Here is an 18675-nt window from a genome sequence, read left to right on the forward strand (position 1 = left end):
AGCACGGAAAGATGGAGGAAGCACGGAAGAGAGAAGAGGCGGGCCGCGGTAATGTCGGTACTGGTCCTTTAAGACGTGTTTTGCGACAGTAACTGCTTGTTTCACGACCGTGCTGGTTTTACGACAGTGTCGTCTTACGGTTTAACAACAACATGGCCCAAGCGGCGCACTTTTCTGGTTCCGAGAGCGTTTCAGGGGAAAATGCTGAATCTTCGGCTGCGGAAGGAGGTAGCGGGACCCCGGGGACAGGTGGACAGGACAACCCGGTGTGTCTCATTGTCCTGGGCATGGCAGGTTCCGGGAAAACCACGTTCGTTCAGGTAATGGAATCTACGCAGCGCTCGTGATGCTAAAGAGCACACCGGCCGGCACAAGGCAACAAAAAAACAAAACAAGTTCTGAGTCTAAATATACTTATTGAATTCCTGTTATGTATCTGTTCTCAAAAATGAATTGAAATAAAAAAAAATATGCCAAAATATGCAGCAGTGAAATAATGAAATGACTTGATTCTGCAGTGCTATTCTTTAAATCAACATCAGTCCAGTGTCTATTATTCATCATTTAAACCCTTAATTTAAGGGTCCAATTTTTCCAAAAACGTCTGAAAAAATGATCCCCCATTCAAACTGAAGCTGGTCCTGAACCCTCTCGTGCTGGACCCTCTGTGAAGCTGAGACTCTTTGGTTTTGGACTCTTTGGGGACTGTTTGTGGACTCTTTTGTGGACTCTTTTGTGGACTCTTTTGTGGACTCTTTTGTGGACTCTTTGCTTGTTTTTCCTCCAGAGGCTGACGGCTCATCTCCACACTCACAAAGCTCCACCGTACGTCATCAATCTGGACCCGGCTGTCCACGAAGTGCCCTTCCCGGCCAACATCGGTGAGGACAAACACCACCCACATGCTAATATTAAAGAAGAAATATTATGCTTTTTTCATGTATCTAACTATGATATAATGAGGTCAATGATTTAAACACTGTTATAAACTGTAATATTGATCCAAAGTAAAATAGCTTAGTAACAGAAACGGGTATATCTACGTAGGATGTCACTGAAGCAAACGGCAGATTTTAATGTACTTGTTTTTATTGTTGAAAAGTGTCTGTGACATTGTTTAACCCTGTATGACCTGGAGACTGTCATTTTTAAATAATGGTTTATCTTCCACATATTCAAAAGTGATTTATTTGACTCGAGTTAAAGAGGCAGATGTAAATGAACGCGCTGCTTTGTGCGTGTGCAGACATCAGAGACACGGTTAACTACAAAGAAGTGATGAAGCACTACGGCCTTGGACCCAACGGGGGCATCGTCACGTCCCTCAACCTGTTCGCCACCAGATTTGACCAGGTAAAAGATCATCGGACGTGAAACCGACTTCACCTCTAATATATGTGCTGCTGGTCTAACAGTGACTTCCACTCAGACTCTGCTTTGTCACATCTTTAGTGTTTGTTTGGGTCACATTCAGTCTTCAGATTTTAGCAGAGTTTGAATATTGGCAACTTGCATGTGTTTTCTTCCATGCAACCTCCTCATAAACACGTACTGAATGCACTTAATTACTTTATTTGTATTGATGACGAAGCAAGTGACCTCAGAAGTGTTTATTCTGGATATGATCGTGACTGTTGTCTTCATGTCCAGGTCATGCAGTTCATAGAGAAGAAAAGACACAACCACAGGTGAGTGCGCAGCCACGTGAAGGAGAGAGCTTCTGGAGTAAAAACTACTCTTGTGAGGCACGATATTAGGACACACAAATGACACTGTGCCACTCTCACACCTGTGCCACCTTTGCCCTCTGCAGATACGTGCTGATCGACACCCCGGGTCAAATCGAGGTGTTCACCTGGTCGGCGTCGGGCACCATCATCACAGAGGCACTGGTACGAGTGTTTGCACGAGACAATTAGAGGTGTCATAATGAGTGCTTCATAATTGCACATTTACCACGTCAAGCAGTGGGATTAAAGCTGCGAGACGAGGACTAGGACAGGACCGACAAGAGACGAGGACTAGGACAGGACCGACAAGAGACGAGGACTAGAACAGGACTAACGAGAGACGAGGACTAGAACAGGACCGACAAGAGACGAGGACTAGGACTAGAACGAGGACTAGAACAGGACTAATGAGAGACGAGGACTAGAACAGGACTAATGAGAGACGAGGACTAGAACAGGACTAATGAGAGACGAGGACTAGAACAGGACTAATGAGAGACGAGGACTAGAACAGGACTAATGAGAGACGAGGACTAGAACAGGACCGACAAGAGACGAGGACTAGAACAGGACCGACAAGAGACGAGGACTAGAATAGGACCGACAAGAGACGAGGACTAGAACAGGACCGACAAGAGACGAGGACTAGAACAGGACCGACAAGAGACGAGGACTAGAATAGGACCGACAAGAGACGAGGACTAGAACAGGACCGACAAGAGACGAGGACTAGAAGAGGACCGACGAGGACTAGAACGGGACCAACGAGAGACGAGGACTAGAACAGGACTAACGAGAGACAAGGACTAGAACAGGACTAACGAGAGACAAGGACTAGAACAGGACTAACGAGAGACAAGGACTAGAACAGGACCGACAAGAGACGAGGACTAGAACGAGGACTAGAACAGGACTAACGAGAGACGAGGACTAGAACAGGACTAACGAGAGACGAGGACTAGAACAGGACCGACAAGAGACGAGGACTAGGACTAGAACGAGGACTAGAACAGGACTAATGAGAGACGAGGACTAGAACAGGACCGACAAGAGACGAGGACTAGAATAGGACCGACAAGAGACGAGGACTAGAACAGGACCGACAAGAGACGAGGACTAGAACAGGACCGACGAGGACTAGAACGGGACCAACGAGAGACGAGGACTAGAACAGGACTAACGAGAGACAAGGACTAGAACAGGACTAACGAGAGACAAGGACTAGAACAGGACTAACGAGAGACAAGGACTAGAACAGGACTAACGAGAGACGAGGACTGGAACAGGACTAACGAGAGACGAGGACTAGAACAGGACCGACAAGAGACGAGGACTAGAATAGGACCGACAAGAGACGAGGACTAGAACAGGACCGACAAGAGACGAGGACTAGAATAGGACCGACAAGAGACGAGGACTAGAACAGGACCGACAAGAGAAGAGGACTAGAATAGGACCGACAAGAGACAAGGACTAGAACGGGACCAACAAGAGACGAGGACTAGAACGAGGACTAGAACAGGACTAACAAGAGACGAGGACTAGAACAAGACTAAGAAGAGACGAGGACTAGAACAGGACCGACAAGAGACGAGGACAAGAACAAGACTAAGAAGAGACGAGGACTAGAACAGGACCGACAAGAGACGAGGACAAGAACAGGACCGACAAGAGACGAGGACAAGAACAGGACCGACAAGAGACGAAGACTAGGACGGGACCAACAAGAGACGAGGACTAGAACAGGACCAACAAGAGACGAGGACTAGAACAGGACCAACAAGAGACGAGGACTAGAACAGGACTAACGAGAGACGAGGACTAGAACAGGACCGACAAGAGACGAGGACTAGAACAGGACTAACGAGAGACGAGGACTAGAACAGGACCGACAAGAGACAAGGACTAGAACGGGACCAACAAGAGACGAGGACTAGAACAGGACCAACAAGAGACAAAGACTAGGACAGGACCAACAAGAGACGAGGACTAGAACAGGACCGACAAGAGACGAGGACTAGAACAGGACCGACAAGAGACAAAGACTAGGACAGGACCAACAAGAGATGAAGACTAGGACAGGACCAACAAGAGATGAAGACTAGGACGGGACCGACAAGAGACGAGGACTAGAACAGGACCGACTAGAACGGGACCGACAAGAGACGAGGACAAGAACAGGACCGACAAGAGACGAGGACAAGAACAGGACCGACAAGAGACGAGTATTAGGGCAGTTTGAAGGGAGTAACATCCCTCAGGACAAAAGACGGCGTCCAGCAGCCCGAGCGTCCCAGTGTGTCTCCTGAAAGTGTCTTGTTATGAATGTTGATCTTGTGTTTCTCTGGCGTGTCCTAGGCCTCCTCCTTTCCGTGCGTGGTGGTCTACGTCATGGACACGTCTCGATGTGTCAGCCCCGTCACGTTTATGTCCAACATGCTGTACGCCTGCAGGTATGGCCCGCCCCCTGCACACTCAAAGCCCCGCCCCCTGCACACTCAAAGCCCCGCCCCCTGCACTCTCAAAGCCCGCCCCCCTGCACACTCAAAGCCCCGCCCCCTGCACACTCAAAGCCCCGCCCCCTGCACTCTCAAAGCCCGCCCCCCTGCACACTCAAAGCCCCGCCCCCTGCACACTCAAAGCCCCGCCCCCTGCACACTCAAAGCCCCGCCCCCTGCACACTCAAAGCCCCGCCCCCTGCACACTCAAAGCCCGCCCCCTGCACATTCATAGCCTCGCCCCCTGCACATTCAAAGCCCCGCCCCCTGCACATTCAAAGCCCGCCCCCTGCACATTCATAGCCTCGCCCCCTGCACATTCATAGCCTCGCCCCCAGCACATTCATAGCCTCGCCCCCAGCACATTCAAAGCCCCGCCCCCTGCACATTCAAAGCCCCGCCCCCTGCACATTCAAAGCCTGGAATAAAGCCGGTTGGTCTCTGAAAAAAACACAACAACACAACAACAACAACACCTCGTGCACTTGGATGCCAACTGCCATAAAAAACAACAACGACAACAGTTTGGATATTACGGCAACATAGAGGAACGCCTCGGTCCGTATGACGGGGAAGAAGAAGAGGAAGCGTGACCTGGTCGGTGACGATATGAACAGCGGGGAGGACTCCCCTGGAGCCACTGATCCTGTGCAGCGTAGGGCGTCTTCTTGCTCGTCTATGGAGGGCTCTCTCAGTGAGGAGCAGGGCGGGGGGGTTGCAGATGTCGGGGATGTGAGTTCAGAGTGTAAGGTGTTCATAAAGCTCGCGCAGGATAATGCGTCCTTTAAGGGGTGGGATCCGATGGCGTTGACAAGGAGCCTGACTGTAGCTGTGGGAGTGGTCAAGCATGCGAGTGTCCTTAGGGATGGCTCGCTGCTGGTCGTGTGCAAGGACGTGGCTCAGCAAAGGAAGGCGATTGAAGCTAAGTCTCTGGGGGGGAAGGACATTCTTGTGTCTGATGCTGTAAGAGGCACGGTTAGGGGAGTTATAGTAGGCGTCCCTACGACGACATCTGTGGATGACATAAAGGAGAATTTGACTGGAGCTAAGGTGGTGGATGCTAGGCGGTTGAAGATGACCCGGGATGGGGTAAGGTGTGACAGCCTGTCGATAATGATTAGATTTGAAGGTGGGATCCTGCCTCGTGTGGTGTGCGTTGGGTACATGCGCTATGGCGTACGCCCATATGTTCTGCCGCCCCTGCGTTGCTTCAAGTGCCAGCGCTTTGGGCATATTGCAGCGGTCTGTAGAGGGAAGCAGAAGTGTGGTAAATGTGCAGGAGACCACGAGTATGGGAAGTGTGACGACGGAGCAAAACTCAAGTGCTGTAACTGTGGGGGAGAGCATAGCTCTGCCTACGGGGGATGCGTTTTTGCACCTCAGGGCTGCTGAGGTGCAAAAAGTTAGGGCCTCTCAAGGCATATCCTACGCAGATGCGGTCAAGAAGGTGTCTGGTAGTCAGGTGACGGTGGATGCAGTGGGGGCTGCCAGTGCTGCTGGTGTCCTAGGCGACAGGGGAGGGGGCAGCGTTGCCCGCGGCCAGGGGGAGGTCCTCACTGGGATGCCTGTGAGTGTGCCTTCCACGGGCAGAGGCCCTGTGGGTGCGGAGGATGTACTGGTTGTGAAGAGGAAATATTTCTTCCTCTTTATAGTGGAAGTGATTAACTGTACTGGGCAAACCAAGAAGAGATCCGAAAAGACTAAGATCATCGCTAAGGCTGCAGGGAAGTACTTTGGAGCTGGGGGCCCCGAGTGGACGGAGATAGAGGATGCGCTGCGGGAGGGCGCCCTGCCCCATTCTGGCAGTGGGAGTGGGGGGGCTCCCGATGCGCCGTCAGGTTCCGGGGGCTCATAATGGCGGTGGTTGTCTTGCAATGGAATGCGCGTAGTCTTCGTGCTAATGGCCAGGAATTTAAGCATTTTGTCTCTACCTTGTTGAACAAGCCTCACGTTATGTGCGTGCAGGAGACTTGGTTACGACCTAGGTGGGGTTTTGGGATACAAGGGTATGTGTGTGTTAGGAATGATAGGGAGCAGGGTAGAGGCGGAGGTGTGGCTGTGTTTGTCCGAGATGACCTAAATTACGTTGTTGTCAGTGTGAGTAAAGCGCCGGAGGCCCTGGCGGTGAGGGTCTGGCTGGGTGGTGAAGCTGTTACTGTGGTTAACCTTTATAATCCGTGTGGTGAGTTAACGTTAGAGTCCTTGCATAGTATCGGTAAGGATGTTCGGGGAAAGGCCGTGTGGTGTGGGGATTTTAATGCGCATAGCGCTTTGTGGGGCGGTAGTGGTACCGATAGGTATGGGCAGGTGGTAGAGGGTTTTATCAATCAAAGGGAGTTGGTTTGTCTGAATGATGGGGGTGGGACCCGCTATGATATGGGGACCGGTGCGGAAAGTGCAATAGATCTTACACTTGTGTCCAAGGAGTTAGCTGGTGTTTGTAGTTGGGAGGTTCTTGGTAATCTTTCTTTTGGTAGCGCTCACTATCTAGTCCGCACCGTGATTGGCTTTGGGAGCTGTGTGGTCAGGGGGACGAGGATCCAGAGGTGGCAGTTGGCAAGGGCGAACTGGGGGGCTTTCCTGAGGAAAGCTGATGATGGTTCTAGGGTTCTGCAGGAAGGAGGATTGACTCAGGTGGATGATCTCAATAGTGCAATTGTCTCGCTCATCACGCAGTCAGCGGTAGGCACGATTCCTAAGAGTGGTGGTAGTGGACATAGGAAGCGGGTGCCGTGGTGGACTGAAGCATGTGGTCATGCTGTTAGGGCGAGAAATGCGGCGTTTCGCCGGCTAAGGGTTGCCCACACTGAGGGTGCCCTCATTGACTACAAGAGGGCCCGCGCTGTTGTGCGGAAAACTGTGAGAACGGCCAAGAGTGCCTATTGGAGGCGGTATTGTTCCAAAATTGGGAGAGAAACGCGTCTCGGGGATGTTTGGGGGATGATTAAGCGGATGCATGGGGTTGAGCGCCGTCATGGGACCCCGGTCCTAATACTGAATGGTGTTGAAGCAGTCAGCGACGTTGACAAAGCTGAACTGTTGGCCAGCACCTTTGTGTCGGTGCACAGCTCTGACAATCTCTCACCTGCGGAAAGGCACTACAGGGAGAGTACTTTGGCCCAGAATTCTGAGCTGATTGGGCACCAGCCTTCGACTCAAGATGACCTTGACCTTCCGTTTAGTTTGTTTGAGCTAAGGAGAGCACTTTCTAAGGCGAAACAGACAGCCCCGGGTAGAGATGAGGTGTGCTATGACATGCTCTCTCATTTGACTGATGACACGCTTGGGCTAGTCCTGGGTCGTTTCAACCGTGTTTGGGATTCAGGTTGTGTTCCATCTGCGTGGAAACAGTCTACGGTGGTGCCGGTTCTGAAGCCGGGTAGGCCAGCGTCTGACCCTTCAAGTTATAGGCCGATTGCCTTGACGTCGCAGCTCGGGAAAACGATGGAGCGCATGGTTACCGAGCGGTTGGATTACTTCTTGGAGAGTCGGGGTTTGCTTCCTGCGCACCAGAGTGGTTTCCGTAGGGGCAGGAACACCATGGATTCCGTGTTGTGTTTGGAATCTGATATCCAGCTGGCCAGGGCTCAGAAAGAAAAGGTTATTGCGGTGCTCTTTGATGTGGAGAAGGCGTACGATATGGTTTGGAAGGATGGGCTCCTCATTAAGCTGCGGAAGTGTGGTGTGAAGGGTAAACTGTTTAACTGGGTCCGGAGCTTTCTGTCTGGCCGGCGTATCCAAACCAGAGTGGGCGCTGCTTACTCTGGGGTCTATGGGGTGGAGAATGGGATCCCGCAGGGGAGTGTGTGTAGCCCTATCTTGTTCAATGTTATGATTAAGGACATCTTTGACGACGTGGATGGGTCTGTTGGGAGGAGCCTTTATGCTGACGATGGCGCTCTATGGGTGAGAGGGAGGAATCTCCGGTTTTACGAGGCGAAACTGCAAAGGGCAATACAGCAGGTGGAGCAGTGGACCCTGAAGTGGGGGTTTAAACTGTCCGTACGGAAGTCTCAAGTGATCTGTTTCTTCAATGGGCATAGGGACGTCTCCCTTCGACTGCATGGGCAGGTGCTCGAACAGGTCAGGGAGGTGAGGTTCTTGGGGGTCACCTTTGACGAGAGGCTTAGTTGGCGTCGGCACATTGATGAGGTCAGTGGTAAATGCAAAAGGGTGAATAACTTGCTTCGTTGTCTATCCGGCCAGGACTGGGGGGCCAGCAGAAGGTCGCTCCTGGGTATTTATCGGGCCGTCATGAGGGCGGCTATTGATTATGGCTGTATAGCCTACATGTCTGCGGCTGAGACTAACTTAAAGAAGCTTGATGTGGAGCAAGCCCAGGCCTTGCGCATCTGCTGTAGGGCTTTTAGGACCTCCCCTGTCTCGGCGCTGCAGGTTGAGTTGGGGGAATTGCCGTTACGGCTCCGGAGGCTTGAACTTCTGTTGGCTTACTGGGTGAATGTGCAAGGTCATACGAGCTCTCACCCGGTGAGGGACTTTCTCAGGGTTGATGGGGGGCAGAGTGAGGCTGGCAGTATGGTTTTCAGCCAGGTAGGAAATGCGAAGGCGCGGCTTGCGGGGGTTGGTGATCTGCGTGTGAGCCCGTCGGTGGCTTTGTCTGCTATAGCTCCGTGGAAGTTTGTCCCGGCTCCTGTTGATGTTAGCTTGCATGGCAAGCTTAGAGGAGTCGCTGGGAGGGCACCGCAGTTTGCCGTTCAAGCGATCGTCGATAAGCACTCAGGTGATGTGTTTATTTATACCGACGGGTCTAGGGATCCTGAGAGTGGGCGTACTGGCGCCGCTTATTTTGTGCCTGACCTGGGGCTAGCGGTCAAGAAGAGGTTGACAGATCGCCTTTCTGTTTTCACGTCGGAACTTATAGCGATACGGTTGGCGTTGGAATGGGCGGAATCTGCTTTGCAGTGTTGCGGCATTGTGGTGGCCTCTGACAGCCTTTCTGCATTGCAAAGCATTAAATCTGGGAAATCGGATTGCAGACAGGATGTGTTGAATGGCATCTTCTGTCTGATGCTCTCCCTGTCCAGGAAGGATGTGAGGGTTTCCTTCATTTGGGTCCCTGCGCATGTGGGGGTGGATGGTAACGAAATGGCTGATGCACTGGCTAAACGTTCCCTTCGGCGGCCATCAATTGATGTGGCGGTTGAGTTGGGCAAGTCTGAAATCAAGCCTGTTATCAAGAGTCATGTGGTCGGCCTTTGGCAGGAATTTTGGAGCCACTGTGTTACTGGACGGCATCTCTATCACATACAGGGTAGTGTGGGTCCTTGCGGGTCTATGGGCAGGAACGCGTGGGAGGAAAGGGCCTTCGCCCGCATGAGGATTGGCCATACTGGACTCAATTGGTCACTGAGTAGGATAGGCAAACATCCGACCGGTCTGTGTGGTCACTGTCGGGTGCCAGAGACTGTCGAGCATGTGCTGATTTGCTGTGAGGCTTATGATAGGGAAAGGGCCGGGTTGGCCTTGTGGTTTCGGAATAATGGGCGGGAGTTCAATCTGCGGAACGTTCTGGCGATCCAGTCACAGGGTTTGTGTCAGGCTGTGGTTGCTTACTTATGTAGCACAGGGCTGGGTAAACGTTTATAGAGGTGGGGGGTGTTGGAGACTGAGCCGAGGATGAGGAGCAAGAGGATGTTCTAACGCGCTTGGACTTCGTGGGCCTAGAAACGCCAAAGTGATGGAAGAAGGACTTCTAACCGAACGTCAAAGAGGGCGAGGAAGGTGAAGAGGAGTCTCCCTGGAATAAAGCCGGTTGGTCTCTGACACAACAACTATTCTAGTCACAAAAACACATCATGACCTCATGGGCTTTGTACGCCAAAGCAATGGGAGGAGTACTTTTACGGACTACGACAGAGTCTGAGGACTACGAAACGTCTGAGGATTAAAGTCTGGCGGTAATGCAACACTCGGATGCCAACCGCCATAAAACAACAACAACAACAACAACAACAACAACAACAAAGCCCCGCCCCCTGCACATTCAAAGCCCGCCCCCTTAGAGAAGTAACAGTATTAGTATTATTCACAGTATTATCACAGTAAAAGGATGAAAGGGCCCATAACAGGTTTTTGCAATTTTCCAATTTTTTTACTTTATTCAGTGTATTAATACCTGATAGTTTTACACCAATCGAGCAGGTATTTGTGGAGAAAACGTTGAGAAATCTGTAGAAAATGACACTCATTACAGTCGGTCAAAGTTTATGCAGAATTTACACAAAGAAACAACTTTTTTGACTCTAAACATTAACTCGACAAAATAAAGTCGCTCTCATATATTTCGTCAGCTCATTAGATGAGTTTTGGCCCAGTGTTTGCTGGGTAATTTCCCAGTGTGATGTCATCAATTACAAACAGGAAATTACATTTTAAACCTAAAATTAAATAAACCTGTTCTGTGATAAAATGTTCATAATTTCTTTGCTAAAATCTAAACATATTTATCTTAACTGGGCTTTAGTTCAACGAGTCGTCCGACCTGTAGGGGGCGCTTTAAACGTTCCTTCGAGGCCTTTTTGGGGCCTCGTCGGTGGAACGTGCGGTTTTAACGGTCGACGTTTGATCTGGAAAAATAATGTTATGATTTTGAGATTCAAACGTAAAATGTTATCACTACATTTCCAGTTTCATAATCCCTGAGGATATTTATGATAATGCAGTACACAGTCGTTAACAAATGTCACTTATTTCTGTTCTGTAAATAAAAAAACAAAAGTACAGTGTCGTTCAGCGTGTGTTGAATAGACTTTTATGTTTTTATTGTTATTCATTGCAGACATATTGTATAAAATCAGAAATACACTTCTGTTCCGTGTCAGATGTGTCAAGACTGTTTGTTTACATGTTTGTCTCTGAAACTCCTCCCCCGTTTCAAATGATTACATTTGCTAAATGCACAGATGAAAGAGAAACATACTTTTGGGATTGTTTTGTGGTACAATAACACATAAAGATAAAGCTCACAGATGCTGGTCTAATGTCCAGCAGAGGGCGCCCTTTGAAAGGTTTTCTCACTATTTCTGAGCCTTTTTGCCAAATACAGAGAGTAAAGTAGGTTACTTTGTTCTGTTTCTGACCAGCATCCTCTACAAGACCAGACTGCCCTTCATCGTGGTTCTGAATAAGGTGAGTTCATACATTTCTTTCTTTCTGTCCTTCTTTCCTTCAAATATCAACTTATAATCATATGTATTTGTGATGATTAAATGTACTTCATGACCTGAACCTGGCCTCAGTCTGAACTTGTCCCGTTTCAGACTGACATCATCGACCACAGTTTTGCGTTGGAGTGGATGCAGGACTTTGAAGTGTTCCAGGACGCGCTGAGCCAAGAAACCTCCTACGTGAGCAACCTGACCCGCTCCATGAGCCTGGTCCTGGACGAGTTCTACACCAACCTCAGGGTAGGTCCTCAGGGTAGGCCCTCAGGGTAGGTCCTTAGCAGGCCCTCAGCAGGACCTCAGTGTAGGACCTCAGCAGGTCCCAGAGCCCCCGCTCTTCAGTCCCTGACGCTGTGTCTCTACAGGTGGTGGGCGTGTCCGCCGTCACAGGCAGTGGTCTGGATCAGCTCTTTGTCCAAGTGGAGGAGGCGGCCAAAGAGTACGAGAGGTCAGACTATGTCCGGTTTAAGAGCATTTAATGTGCAACATGGGAAAGAAAACTTTTATTTTACTATTATTGTGTGTTCTCTTCCTCAGAGAGTATCGTCCTGAGTATGAGCGTCTGCGCACAGAGTTGGTGAGTCACTGCTGTTCTGTGTCCTCACTCTTCTGACCCCCTGACCTTCTGACCCCCTGACCCTCTGATCATCTGACCCTCTGACCTTCCTCCCTGTCCACATTCAGGCTCAGGCTCAGAGTAAGAAGCAGCAGGAGCAGCTGGAGCGGCTCAGGAAGGACCTGGGAGAGGTCAAAGTGACCACAGCGCCCCCCACTGGTGACACTGGTGACACATGTTTTTACTCTATTGGTTTAAGTCCCTTTTGCTGTGTCATGTTGGGACAAACAACACGTTTGACTTTATTGCAGATGAGCGGGACACGGCTGGTCCCAGTAACCTGATCCTGACCCGAGGCCAGTGTGAGGAAGACGAGGAGGAGGAGCTGGACAGTGACACAGACGACGTGGATCACAACGGTGAGACCCTCCCCATAACACCCCCGGCCCACCTGACCGCGGGCGTGGCCACAGTCACAGACACATTTACACCTTGTCTTTTTGTGCAGCCACCGAGGAAAGCAAGGAAACGGAATCCTTCGGAAACTTCCTGAAGAGCCGGACGGAAGTGGTTCAAGTGCGCAACAGAAAGTGTGCTCCGCCGGACGATCCGTGAGGTGAGGGGCCGCGCCCCTCTGCCCTGGCTGCGCTCGTCTGCCCTGGCCGCGCCCGTCTGCCCTGGCCCTTCATCCACACACATGACGAGGAGGAACACGTGGACGTTTGGTTTTCCTTCTGAGCTGATGACGGCTTCTCCTCGAGCGACTTTCATACTGGCGACAGAAAAAGCTATATTTTTGTATTAGTAAAAGTATATTTGTTGTTTTTGGCGTGACACGGACGTTACCTCCAGCGTTCTTAAAAACGCTCTGTTGACCGGTCACTCTCTCTTGTCTTTCATTCGATGGCGTCAGAACACACTTCATAACATGAGGGGAAAACACTGCACTAACAGATCATGAGAAGAAAAGTTTAGAAGATCATGAGAAGAAAGTCCCCACAAAAACGCTCTTATTTGGCTGTGATATTATTTAAATAAACTTTGTTCTTTTATTCTAGTTTTGTTGTATTATTTAGCCGAGGTCTCGTGCCAGACGCCTCCTCCAGAGGATCTGAAGTTTATTATAGTTTATTATAGTTTCTTCCCCTCAGATGTTTTCTCTGCTCGATGATCTGACCCTTTCAAACACACTGACATCTCATCCATGACCACGGGATTTGTCTTTCCACGCGGTCGTTTCATGAGAGAAGCCGCTCGCTGCATCGGTCATGTTTAAATCCTGTGTTATTTAAACTTGTAATGATCTGAATAAACAAGAAGAGAATTGTCTTGTCAGTTTGAGCATTTTATATTTTGGTTAAATTAAACGATGGTAAAAAAAAACCTGTTGGATTTGCTTTGTTTCTCCTGATGTATAAACATTATTCTGATCCCACACCATCGTTCAGTAACTCACGGGAATGATTCAGCTGCAGATTTCATACAAAATAGCGGTTTGAGTCCACACATTAGACACTTTCCTGACACACACTTCTTTGTCGCGCTGCTTGAAGTGAACTTTGGCACAAAACTGCAGCCAAACCATATATTTCTGGAAAAAGAGATTATTAAGAGCGTGCACTTTGTCATTTAACTCATTTTGCACAGAAAATTCAGCACAATCTGTCCTGCGATCATTCAAATACAGTTGTTTTCACCTCTATTCATTTGCTCGCCACGCGTCTTTCTAAGTGCGCGCTCGCCTCTCCGCAGACCCGACCTGTCACTAACCTGCGCAGCTAAGACTAGTCCGGATTAGTTTGTCCCTCGCACTGACATTGTGTGTGAGACATCGTGACACAGGCTTCTGCGGCGTGTGCTGTGTGTCTGGAGGCGCAGAGCCGCTTCCTGACCGTCCGTGGGCCGCCGCGCTGACCGTGGGCGGTTTGGAGCGGGCGCGGCGTGACTCACCGCGCCGGATGAGAGCGAGCGCGTGGGCACCTCCAGAACACTCCACGCTTTCATTCACAGAGAAGACTGAAGCCACACGGGCGCGCCGAGGAAAAGCACCACTATTCTGGTCCTTTAGAGCAGTTAAAATGGAAACAAATGTGCAATTCACACATTTAAATGAACATGTGACGCTTTATTGTGACCAGGATATACTTTTAATAACATGAACAAAGACATGGTTCATAATAAGTAGTTTAAGTGTGAATCAGGCTTAGTAACTACTTAATATCATGCTTATATACCGTCCATTATGTCTTTGTTCATGCTGTATTCATATATAGTTATTATAAAGTGGTACACACTCCATAATAATAGAAGTGCTGGACATGGCTGGACTCTGGTGACCGCCGGCCTCAGAGGTCACAGGTCGTGTAGCGGTCAGATGTGGGTCATATCTCTGTCATCACTGGGCCTTTCCACCTGAAACAAAAACGAGTCAACAGAGTCCAACATGTCTTAAGCATTAAAGTTCATCCAAACAAACGTGAGGGAGTTTTTATTTCTTTCAAAAACACTGCATTATCCAGAGTTACATCAGACTAGAACCTGAACATGATAATGCTTTGTCTGGAATGTTCCACACCACGGCATTAATCATATCTGCATGTGTTTCATTAGATATAGAGGTGTTTTAATAGTAAAGATACCGTGGTAGTTTTTGGATCTTGGGACCTTTGATGTTAAATAATATGTATTATGAGTCTTTTTATCTTATTTGTAAATTCTAAATCTTATGCAGGTCCTTTTTGATATATTTTGCTACTATAATTATGAATTGTTGCATGTAAATAGAGTGTTTACTTTACCAGTATTATTTTGTCTTAGGCTAGCTGTTTTTGTTTTATTTTATCTTTTTTTCCCCCTTCATTCCTTATTAAGAAATGAGAGGTTTTGTCTATAAGAGTTTTGTTTATAAGAGTTTTTCTACTAAGAGTGTTTTAAACTTCCTATAAGTTATCTGTCCTTTTCCTCTGGATCTACTGCGTTGCAACAATGAAATTCCCCCATGTGTGGACAATAAAGGATCATCTTATCTTATGTTGCTCCTTAATGACGTAGAAAGTTTCTAGTTTGTGACTGATGTTCCCAGACAATGGCACTAAATAAAGGAGGAGGTGAAGGTTCATCTGCTCTTGAGTCTGACCTGGTGTAATGCCTCGCTCGTCCACTAGGGCGCTTCATCTGGACTCTGTTTTGAGTCATTCACAATCTGCAGATGGAGTCTGGGAGATCAGAGTAGGCCCTGCCCCCTGGGCGGAGCCTCCTGGTTACAGTTCTACTTGAGGCTACTCTTCTGTGTATCCTAGCAACCCTGCAACATGCTATTGATAGAATGAGAATGACTCTGGGATGAGGTGTTTTGCTTTTCTAAAAACAGTGTTCAGATGATGAAGCTGAATCTTTTTATATAATGACTTATTTAATAATAGGATTTATCACTTTCTCTCTGTTGTTTCTGAAGTGCAGCAGTGAATCACCTTCAGTCTTCTCTTCTTCAGCCTCTTCACTCAAACAAGCAAGAGAGTGAAGGAGAGGCAGGTCTGTCCTTCTGCTGCTGTCAGACTGTACAACAAACACTGTCAGCCCTGAACACGTGCAATACTGACTTAACCATGTGCAATACTGACTTAACCATGTGCAATACTGACTTAACCATGTGCAATACTGACTTAACCATGTGCAATACCGTCATATTCATGTGCAATACCGTCATATTCGTGTGCAATATCGTCATATTCATGTGCAATACCGTCATATTCATGTGCAATACCGTCATATTCATGTGCAATACTGACTTAACCATGTGCAATACTGACTTAACCATGTGCAATACTGACTTAACCATGTGCAATACCGTCATATTCATGTGCAATACCGTCATATTCGTGTGCAATACCGTCATATTCATGTGCAATACCGTCATATTCATGTGCAATACTGACTTAACCATGTGCAATACTGACTTAACCATGTGCAATACTGACTTAACCATGTGCAATTACTGTCATACTCACAAGCAATTAAGGCCATATTCATGTGCATACAACTGATGTAAATGAGTGTTTACTTACCATTTTTACTAGTATTATTTAGTCTTATGCCAGCTATTTTTACTTTACTTTATCTTATTATTATTACTTTATTTTATTATTATTTTATCTTCATATTTTATTTTATTTTCCTTCATTCCTATTAAGATATGAGAGGAGTTTGTTTATAAGATTTCTTCTATTAAGAGTGTTTTTTTTTTTTTTTCAAACTTCCTATAAGTGATCTGTCCTTTTCCTCTGTATCGACTGCGTTGCAACAATGAAATTTCCCCATGTGTGGACAATAAAGGATTATCTTATCTTATCTTAACCTTGTGTTAGAGGCAGATCCAGACCCAGAGCCACAGCTTTGGTCAGGGCGGGTCACAGTTCAGCTCAGACTGTGCAGGTCCCACACAGACACAGAGAGAACATGCAAACTGCAGACGTGCCACAGCCGCCACTTCCTCCAGACTCTTACAAAGCAACTAAAGTATTACATTTAATCAAACTGAAGGCCTGAAAGCGATACATTCTACTAGATATAATTCCAAATATTATAGTCTTAATGTTATTGATCCTTGTCTATGTTTTATGATTAAACTATCCATTCGAGCACGTTGTATGTCTGTTATAACCTGTTATATGTCTGTTATAACCTGTTATATGCCTGTAATAACCTGTTATGTGTCGTTATAACCTGTTATACGTCTGTTATAACCTGTTATACGTCGTTATAGCCGGTTATATATCTGTTATAACCTGTTATGTGTCTGTTATAACCGGTTATATGTCTGTTATAACCTGTTATACGTCTGTTATAACCTGTTATACGTCTGTTATAACCTGTTATACGTCTGTTATAACCTGTTATACGTCGTTATAGCCGGTTATATGTCTGTTATAACCTGTTATACGTCTGTTATAACCTGTTATACGTCGTTATAGCCGGTTATATGTCTGTTATAACCTGTTATACGTCGTTATAACCTGTTATACGTCTGTTATAACCTGTTATCTGTCTGTTATAACCTGTTATACATCTGTTATAACCTGTTATATGTCGTTATAACCTGTTATACGTCTGTTATAACCTGTTACACGCCGTTATAACCTGTTATGGATCAGGCTGAAGAATATTGCAATAAAGTAATATAATAATGAGATAGATTATTACATTTGTCCCACAACTACAGTGAATTTGAATGTGTGTTAAGATGACACTTTATCAATGCCATTTATCACATGTTCATTTATCAGTATCAGTGTTTTTAAATGTAAATATGTTTTCTATCGCAAAAAATAATAATACAATTGTATCAAATTTGTACCTGTCGTTATATTTTACCTGCACAGTATGAAAAACAGTCTTAAAGGGTCTAAACTTCACTTCTGGACCCGCTTTACGGCTGCAGAGGTTTAGAGGAGGAGCTGAGCGTGTCCAGAGCCAAAGAGCAGGTTTAGGATTGTTCTGAAGTCAGATGTTTTCAGAGAAGAGGAGGATGAAGGTGAAGAGGCTCTTTCTTTCACTCCAGTGCAGAGTGATTCATGTGTTCTGCTGTGTCTTTGTGTCTTTGTGTTTTATTCTGAGCCGCTGCTGTCTGAGCTGAATGAGCCTCCACAGAAGAAGAGGAGGAGGCGGCTCTGACTCATCTCCTCACACTCGGCCCACTCACTGTCTCCCTCCTCCGTCTCTCCGTCTCTCCGTCTCTCTGTCTCTCTGTCTCTCCTCCGCCTCCTGCAGAAGTTAGCGTGGACTCCGTGGTAACACTCGTGGGTCAGTTGCATCGCCTGGTGATTGACAGCTGCATTATGATGATTGACAGCTGCACAATAACCAGTGATGGAAGAATACTTTTAAAAACGCTTTAAATACAGAATACTGAACACCTGCATGAGAAGTTATCATCTAATTGGGTGACTGTGTTCTGAATACTTTATATTATAGTGTGAAATCACAACACAAGATAAACTGCTTTTTGTTTGTTCTGCATTTATTTATAAGAGAATAAGAGAAACCTTTATCACAAATTAGAGAAGGTAAATTGCACCCGTTCTCACTATAAAGAGCGACTTTTTCTCAGTGCAGCTCTTTCACCACAATGTGTTCCTCTGACTTTAGAGTCATTATGATCTGAATAAACAGAATACAGTTACTCTAAGTCAATATTCTGAATACATATGTTCAGTAACTTCCCAACACTTAAAGTATGTATCTTTTTAGTCAAAATATAGATAAAATATGGATGTTATTGCACTTACAAGCGCCTTTACTCTGGGCTTGCTCCTCCACAGAACTGACTCGTGATTGGCCTGGAGGAGCTTCGACCTGCTTGTCTCAAAAGACTTTTAATGACTTCAAATGACCAGATGCAGCTTTAATTAGGATTGAGAACTGCAATAACCGTCGCGTTTGTGGTATTATTATGAAATACTCACGTTGCTGAAATCCCATCGAAACACGCCCTTCCACGTGAGCTACAAACGTCTCTCTCACACCCATGACATCACCCATGACATCACCATGACATCACCCGTGCTCAGAAATGATGTCATTGCTTCCCGTCAGGCCCCGCCCCTTCAGCGCAGTAAAGGAGTCGCACTTAAACACTTGATGTATGTGTTCTTGCTGCACAGATGCTGCTGCTGCTCTCTCTGGCCCCGCCCCCTGCAGCTCTTGTGTGA

The 18675-nt window shown here is 47.3% G+C and overlaps 1 protein-coding gene across 2 annotated transcripts; it reads left to right on the forward strand.

Annotated features, from left to right (window-relative positions):
- The first annotated feature begins 131 nt into the window (after nucleotides 1-131).
- On the forward strand, nucleotides 132-13283 carry gpn1 (GPN-loop GTPase 1). 2 transcript variants are annotated; one of them, XM_072464891.1, is made up of 13 exons: nucleotides 132-320; nucleotides 788-881; nucleotides 1247-1353; nucleotides 1651-1688; nucleotides 1814-1892; nucleotides 4089-4183; nucleotides 11332-11377; nucleotides 11509-11655; nucleotides 11778-11860; nucleotides 11950-11989; nucleotides 12097-12196; nucleotides 12280-12387; nucleotides 12477-13283. In XM_072464891.1, the coding sequence occupies exons 1-13, from the start codon at nucleotides 153-155 to the stop codon at nucleotides 12581-12583; spliced, it is 1212 nt and encodes a 403-aa protein (XP_072320992.1). In that variant the 5' UTR covers nucleotides 132-152; the 3' UTR covers nucleotides 12584-13283. The 2 variants fall into 2 exon arrangements, with proteins under 2 accessions (XP_072320992.1, XP_072320993.1); XM_072464892.1 differs by having other exon boundaries at nucleotides 12097-12187; nucleotides 12477-13255.
- The last annotated feature ends 5392 nt before the right edge of the window (nucleotides 13284-18675 follow it).

Source organism: Eucyclogobius newberryi, unplaced genomic scaffold (genome assembly GCF_026437365.1).
Source record: "Eucyclogobius newberryi isolate DKJ021-1_F unplaced genomic scaffold, fEucNew1.0.hap1 SCAF_5, whole genome shotgun sequence".
Taxonomy (NCBI): Eukaryota; Metazoa; Chordata; class Actinopteri; order Gobiiformes; family Gobiidae; genus Eucyclogobius; species Eucyclogobius newberryi.

Excerpts from the sequence above, each read along its gene's own strand:
- gpn1 (XM_072464891.1), top strand. The coding sequence starts at position 153 with ATGGCCCAAGCGGCGCACTTTTCTGGTTCCGAGAGCGTTTCAGGGGAA. Across the intron at positions 321-787 it reads GGAAAACCACGTTCGTTCAG|AGGCTGACGGCTCATCTCCA; the intron begins GTAATGGAATCT and ends TTTTTCCTCCAG. Across the intron at positions 882-1,246 it reads GCCCTTCCCGGCCAACATCG|ACATCAGAGACACGGTTAAC; the intron begins GTGAGGACAAAC and ends GTGCGTGTGCAG.